General features: G+C 42.2%; 1 protein-coding gene across 29 annotated transcripts in view; it reads right to left on the bottom strand.

The window, feature by feature from the left end:
- DOCK9 (dedicator of cytokinesis 9) overlaps positions 1-7,376 on the bottom strand; it is a 379,834-nt gene that overhangs the window by 55,562 nt on the left and 316,896 nt on the right. For 28 of the 29 annotated variants that reach the window (XR_003434662.1, XR_003434663.1, XR_003434660.1 and 25 more), the window contains 2 exons: positions 5,202-5,335; positions 3,048-3,162 (listed from right to left, as the gene is read on the bottom strand). Coding sequence is in view for 25 of the 29 variants with exons in the window: in XM_027115927.1 (XP_026971728.1) it covers positions 3,048-3,162; positions 5,202-5,335 (249 nt within the window). In the remaining 4 variants the exon portion in view is untranslated. Of the gene's footprint in view, positions 1-3,047; positions 3,163-4,027; positions 4,337-5,201; positions 5,336-7,376 lie in introns of those variants that run through there. The other variant, XM_027115933.1, reaches the window with a different exon arrangement.

Below are 7,376 nucleotides of genomic sequence, written 5' to 3'. Positions count from 1 at the left end.
CACACACACACACACACACACACACACACACACACACACACACACACTGCAGTGGAAGCATGTATCCTACAGGCACTGTTTTGCCCTTTGAGTTTTAATTCAGCAATTAAGCCTGGATCTATCTCAGTCTTTTCCAAGCTGCATAACAGTCCTCTCCATGGATGTACTACAACTGAGTTAACCAGTTCCCCTACTGACAGACATTTACTTGCTCTTCCCCCCAATTCTTTGCTATTATAAATCATGCTTCGGTAAAAATCCTTTTTACATGCGTCCTTGCACACTCGTCCAACTACATCTAAAGGAGAAATGCTTAGAAGTGAACTAGCCATGTTAATAGTGTGCACATTTAAAATTTGACATATATTGTCAAATAGCCCTCCAAATAACAGTGTATAAGAGTTCCTATTTCCTAGCACGATGGTACAATGTACCAGTGGTTAAGAACCACACCTGCTCTTTATCAAGAGCAACTGGGCACATCTTTAGTTAAGGCAAATCCTACAAATTCACTTACAGGAAGCATTCTCTGTGTATGACTCTTAACCATTCGACATTGCACAAGAGTGTTAGCGAGTGATAGTTAAACATTTTTGCCTTCTCACATTTTACATTGAAGTTGAGAAATGCGTTAAAAGATTTCTCTCAGGGAAAAAGCCACTGAGTCTTTGGGGCCTGAGATGAGCAAGAGGCTGGCTGCAGAGATGCTGGAGGCTCATGAAGATGCATGGCAACGGACTTTTATTCTACACTTGTCAAGAACAGTGACAGGCGGGAGAAGCCGTGGGATACATACCAAGTACCTGCTATGCACCAGGCACTGTGTTAGGTCTCATGATTTCACATATATCCTATCATCGAATCCTCACCATGATCTGGGGCAGAGTTTCCATTTACAAATGAACTAATGAAGGCTCAGAGAAGCTAAGTAACTCTTCCAGCTACCAGCTGACAGAAGGCCGGTGGAATGGCGATTTAAATCAAGTGCACCCGATTTTGAAAGCCACGGCTGGCCTCTTAGACCAGAGGGTGGGTCGGGGAGCTTCCTTCTCTTGGGGGTTTCAAGTTTAGAATCCAGAGGGACGGACTCTGGTTACTCGAGGCTGGTGTGTTGGGAACCCAGGGAGTTCCCTGGATGCTGGGCCCCTCGGGGTCAACTTGCAGACACCTGAGGCCAGCAGACAGAACCAGCTGGCCAGCCGGGTGGTACCATCGTGGTCTGTCCTTGCTCTGTGCTCTGGCTATTGGCTGAGGAGGGCTAAGGAGGGCTAAACAGAGCTAAGCTCTGTTACAGAGAAAGGAGGCACAAGAAGGCACAGAGGGCGAGGGGCCCTGTGTGTAGAAGGTGCGCATTAAATGTGGGATAAAGGAAAGAGTAGCGACAGAGCTAGTTACACAACTGATTTTGGTTATCTGTCTGGTAAACTATTCTAAAGGCAATTTCTCCCCCACCCCATACTATACACAAAAACCAATGCTTGGTAGATACTAAGATTTAAATGTGAAAATTTAAATAATACAGCTTTTAAAGAAAATACAGGAGAATATCTTCAGAGCCTGGGGGGTAGGTAAAGATTTCTTAAATGAGACACACAAAAAAATTCTAATTATAAAGGGGAAAAAAAGTGTAACAACAGTAGTTGTAAAAAAAAAGGATACTCTAAAACTGTTTTGAAGAAGTTGTTGCATTTTTTAAATATGTGCCTGGCCTTCCAAAAGGCTGACTTTAAAGGGTAACTTTCACTTGGATGCAAAATTTCTTGTATATTTGTTTTTTAAAAAGTTATTTTCTAGTTACACATCACATTTAATATTTGAAATGTAAAATATTTTAAAGAAAACTTTCAATAAAGGAAAAACAGGACTATAATGCTGGCTGAAACTCACTACCATGATGAAAATTGAGAACGTTTGACTTAATGGGAAGAATTTCAACTTTCTAACTGAAAAATCAGAATAAGAGCCTGGGGCTTTTGTATTTGGTCATCATTCACAAAACAAAATCTTGTCTGTTTGTGTTTTTCAAAATAGCTATTTTAAAGTAACAAGTTGACAGAAGAGTAAAATCCTCCAGTTCCAAATCATTTTAAGGATCGTATGCTGCTCCTAACTTCTGAGCTACAGGTCAGGCTCTTAGTGCTGCTGAAATGGAAGCTCGATACAAAAGAAACACTATTTGCAGCAGAAGTACCTTCCCCTGGATGCTCAATGCCCACACCCCCTGCCACCAGACAAGTGGGCTTCAGGTCTCCAAAAATGGCATTTTACTTTCAAAAGAGTTTGTCTTCTCTCAATGACCTTAATGAAGCTCACAGTACCCTTCCTAATTTGTTACAGGAAAATTAAGAAGATTTTTGACCAAGGTAAGAACTGTGACATTATACTATGGCACAGTTTCATGTGATTGCTTATATCACACAATCAGAGGTGGAACTGTCCTGCCATGGATGTTTACAAGCTTTAAATGGTACTGATAAAGCAGGAATGGTTGTGGTCATTTCTATTTAAAAATGTGTCTGTCAAACCCTTAATCAGAAGCTTAATCTACCAGAATACCACTATTTCCATTAGCAAACTAAACACACCCCACCTCTAGTTAAAGCCAGGAATGTCACACACACTGTAAATGGAAGAGCTGCTTAGGTCACCAACACTACATTCTCTAATTCAAGAGACTGACTAATAAAATTATACAAGTTGCCAGTAAGTTTGCTTGGACAAATGAAATTAAAAAGAAAAAAATCAAAAGCTACTTCATTTATCTGCTTCTGTTTCCCTTAGTGAAGATGTATGTCTGAGCTTAATATAAATTTTTAAAATACGCCATTCACATTTTAGCACTCTTTCTGAAATACAATAATTAATGAAAATAAATTTCCAAATTAAGACTTTTATTTCTAGTACATTCAGTAAATTAATATGTATTTCAAACAAGAGAAAAAATCCCTTTAAATCCTTAAACACTTTGAACCAACTACAATTTTTAAAAAATAAACCAAATACTGAAACAAGGAAAGTAAAACAGGTACCTTCATTTTTTTACCTACCATCAGACATGCTTTTTAAGATGTAGAGGAAACACATCAGCAGGCTCTTAATCTCAGACTGGTCAAGTTTGTCACAGCGAACGACAGAATTTCCCAAAGTGCCACTTTGCTGGTGCTAAAGAAGGAAACAGAGGTGATTTTTCTCCTTCGCTACAGGTAAAACAAAATTAGGTTCACTTTTCTCCCTTGGAAGAGAAAGAGTCTTAGAATTGAGTCAAATCATACAAATTGGAAGGTATAAATGATTTGTCAACGAACTACAAGCACACCGTCACCAAATACACACAAGTGTTAATCCATGGAAGCTCTGTCTTGTCTCCTTGGCACACTCTGCCGGGACAAGCCAGAAGGCACGGACCTCTCAAACTGAAAAACCAGTCGTAGTTGCCGGCTTAGTGCCGAAATGCCAAGCAAAACTTCATGCAAAAAACTGTGCGTGCTAAGATCAAAGAGAAATGATGATTCAGAAGACAGTACCAAACCAAACATATCCTCAGGAAAACATCAAGTGGCTGAAAACAGCAAATTAAGTCCAAGGGGCTGCTATGGACCAGCCACTAAAGCCTGGAGCTGAGTCACTGTTATTCCGTTACATCCTGGGGCAGCCCTGGGGGAAAACCACAGGCAGGTGCCCGATAGGGACAAACAGGGACACCTCAGTGCAGCAGCACCAAAGCCCTAAACTGATGAGATCACGCCGTCATCAGCTTAGCTCAACACTGCAAACTTCAGAAAGCTCAGGGCGCAGGGTGAGGGCAGCTTTGCCACTAGACAGCAGGTTCACACCATGTTCAAAGCATTCACTTAAAGAAAAAAGAACAAGAATCTCATCTCATTTAAAAAACACAAGAAATTTAAAAATCTTGAAAGTTATATTTCCAATTGAAATCTGGAAAATTTTTTGCCAAATACCAAAGCAGAAAGATCAGTGAAAAAATATCTTTCATTCAAGATACTGGTGGGCAATGGAAAAGATATATACTAATCAGGTTTAACTAATAACATAACACGAGTATTTTTATTATAAGAAGAGACACACTGCAATTAGCGGCAAAGCCGTGGTGCCGGCGTACCTCCCGCCCACCCACTTCATCAGTGCCGCTGGGAGAGCCCAGGCCTCCCTGCAGCGGGAGCAGGGGTGCCGCCTGTGGGGCCTCTTCCGGCAGAGGCAGCAGCGTTAGCAGCGAGAAGTCCATGGTGACCCGGTGTCTCCTGGCTGACTGGCCGCTCTCCTCCTCTCCAGCTCCGCGTATGACACAAGCCGAGTGCCTTCTGAGCAGCTTCTCCCTCTACGCACGAAGGCATGTCAGGGTCAAGGGAAAAGTTCGACAGGTCGTGACACCTGCGCGGAGATGCTCGGACGGCTACAGAACCGCAGCTGAGGGTCATCACGGCGAGGTCGGCCACACAACCGCGGTAAGGTTATGAACCTGACCCCGAGGAAGGGCGGCTTCCACGTTTCTGAGAACTAGGAATACATCCCTAAGAGAATCACTTGTTTATTGGTACATAAACCTGTAACTTAACCTATACATAACTTGTCTATAACTTGAAATAACTTAGGAAAACAGTGGCCGAGGTGAGACTAATCTACTATCATGGTTCCAGGTTTAAATCCAAGCTTTATCCATTTGCACAAAATTCCAAACTTAGGTATTTCAAGAAAACAATAGTTAAATATGAGGAGGATGTGTTGTGCTGGGGGCACAGTATGAATAGAGTGATTTCAAATAAAGCCTTATCCCTGCCTCATCTGTACTACTGATTAATCTTTTCTGGAGCCAGCTTCGGATCCAACGCCCATTCGCATGGGTAACTGTGTTATTATTGGTGTTCCCTGGCACACAGACCGTGGGGATTCTAAGCAAGTGGCATTTTGATTTCCCTACCTGTTCAAACTGCCAGAACCACTGGCTCAAAGTGCTCCACTGTAAACACTGCCCTGATGAAATCCTACAACAGGAACCAGGGGGTTTCAGGGAATGGGCTCCATCCTTAGACCATACTCTGAGATCATCTACCCCAGGTTAACTGAGTTGTTTAAGGAAAAAAAAAAAAGGTCATCCTTACTGAACACTAGAACATGAAGCATGTTTACTTTGGGCTAAATCCATTAGTTATAAGAAACACTTAAGTTACATGAAAAGAAATTACCTTATCCAGGGAATTGCTCTTCTCACTATTCCTTTCTGGAAGGCTGTTCCCGGAATCTGTGCTTATGAGGGATCCTCTTGAATCAGCATTTCTCACACTACTGATGTTTGGAGTTGAGTTTGTATACGGAGAAGCTAAACAGAAATCAAGCCAAGACCAAAGATTTGGTGAGACAGAACAAAATAAAAAGAAGTACTGAACTTTAATAAGGGAAACTGCTTCTTTGGCACTTATTTTTCCTGTGAGAGCTGGCTCAAGAGTTTCGTTCAATTACCTCTCCTGTAAAGAACCAGGCCATTTAGATTGAGATACAAATAACCGTTAATCTGAAACGTTCAGACATAACCATCAATTCACTTATGAGAAACCACCTTGGATTGCTCAGACTAAAGGAGAACATGCTGGTTCAGACTGGGGTAGAATAAAGACTTCAAAAAATTAAAAAGATAAATCCACCTACAACTATCAAAAAAAAAAAACTAAACCATGCAATAAACGTGCAGTACTCAAACGGCGGGCTGAGATACCCCAGAAAACTCTGAGGGGTGTCATGGGACATTTTAAAGTTTCAAGGAAAACACAGCGATACTTGACATCTGCCAGAAACTGTAGTTTCAACCTCCGACTGTGCTACATTCCTTTCCGTGATGTCATATCTCTGTGAAGCACGGTATGTGGTGGTCGCGATGATAAAATGCAAGTACTGGGTGAAAATCAGTGTGGAACAGGAAATGAGAATGTTGGTGAGCGATCTGATTCCAAATTTGAGAAGCCGTGTAGCGCCCAACAGGCACACACAACCCATTAGTAAGAATCGTGGTTAGTAAAAATAAAAATTTTTTTCTTTATGTATGTATATAGTTTTCAAATGCCTACTAAGTTGTTAGGTTATAAGTACTTATTATTTGGCCCTAAGTACCTAATAAACAGAACCATTAGGTGTTTCTTTTGGCCTTGGGGACTCCATGAAAAATTACTTTGATTAATAAGGGTGCTGTGAATTGAGAATGTTTGGGAATCTCTGCAATAAACAGTTACAAGCAGAAAGGAAATCTAACTTGGAGATAAAATTTGTGACATCTGTTGAAAAAAATAGCATTTTAAGGGAGAAGTCAGCCCCTACCTCAATACTGTGGAATTTTTAAAAGTAATAGATCGACTTCCTGCTTAGATAAGATTTAAATAAATCACATAAGTAAAAATGACTCTTAGACTTGCACATTCTGGCTTGAACCAAAAGGCATGCCTCCGGCTGCAAGGCTGGGCTGGCAGTGCACACTGCGCAAGACTTTCGGCGCCACGCTGCAGCAAGCTGTAAGCACAGCCTCCCACCCCCAAGCTGCTGAGATGCCTTTCCTTGGCACCTCAGAACAGGCAGGCCCTTTTTGGGTTTCAGCCTGCAAATTAGCTGCCATGGGCTGATACATCTCGAAGTTAATCCTCTCCCCGCCCCTAACACTCAGGTTTATCCACCACCATCTCTGAAACCAGTTCAGTGTATTAAGTATATCAAGCAAAGAAGGGCAAGGGAATCTGAAAATGTGAGTGCAGGCAGGAACACGTAAACCACTGGCCAGGGGCTGCGCCTACCCAGAATAGGAACGGTGTGATTGACTGCCACAGGGTACAGGTAAAAACCCTATGAAAAAGCCAGGGGCCTTTTTCTATACCCAGAGAGAAAAGAAACATGCACTGTGACCAAATTATAACTATCATCTTCCTGATATAACCAGACTTCATACTTAGTGTAGAATACAGAACTCAGGAGAAAAAGGCTCTCAGTAAAGTAAAATTAGACATTAAATTCTCAAAGTTTTAGGCTCAGTTCCAGAACAAGAGTTCTAATCTAAGGCAAACAGATGTAAATGCAATAAATCAAAATCAACATGCTGGGGCTTCCCGGGTGGCGCAGTGGTTGAGAGTCCGCCTGCCGATGCAGGGGACACGGGTTCGTGCCCCGGTCCAGGAAGATCCCACATGCCGTGGAGCAGCTAGGCCCATGAGCCATGGCCGCTGAGCCTGCGCGTCTGGAGCCTGTGCTCCGCAAGCGGAGAGGCCACAACAGTGAGAGGCTCGCGTACCGCAAAAAAAAAAAAAAATCAACATGCTTAGTAGAACTATGTTCCTGGTGTGTGTGTGTGTGTGTGTGTGTGTGTGTGTGTGTGTGTGTGTGTG

This window comes from Aethalodelphis obliquidens, unplaced genomic scaffold (assembly GCF_003676395.1).
Source record: "Aethalodelphis obliquidens isolate GAN/ISIS:26980383/991018 unplaced genomic scaffold, ASM367639v1 scaffold15, whole genome shotgun sequence".
Lineage (NCBI taxonomy): Eukaryota > Metazoa > Chordata > Mammalia > Artiodactyla > Delphinidae > Aethalodelphis > Aethalodelphis obliquidens.
Note: the sequence above shows the minus strand (reverse complement) of the source record. Positions and strands in the feature narration are given on the sequence as shown.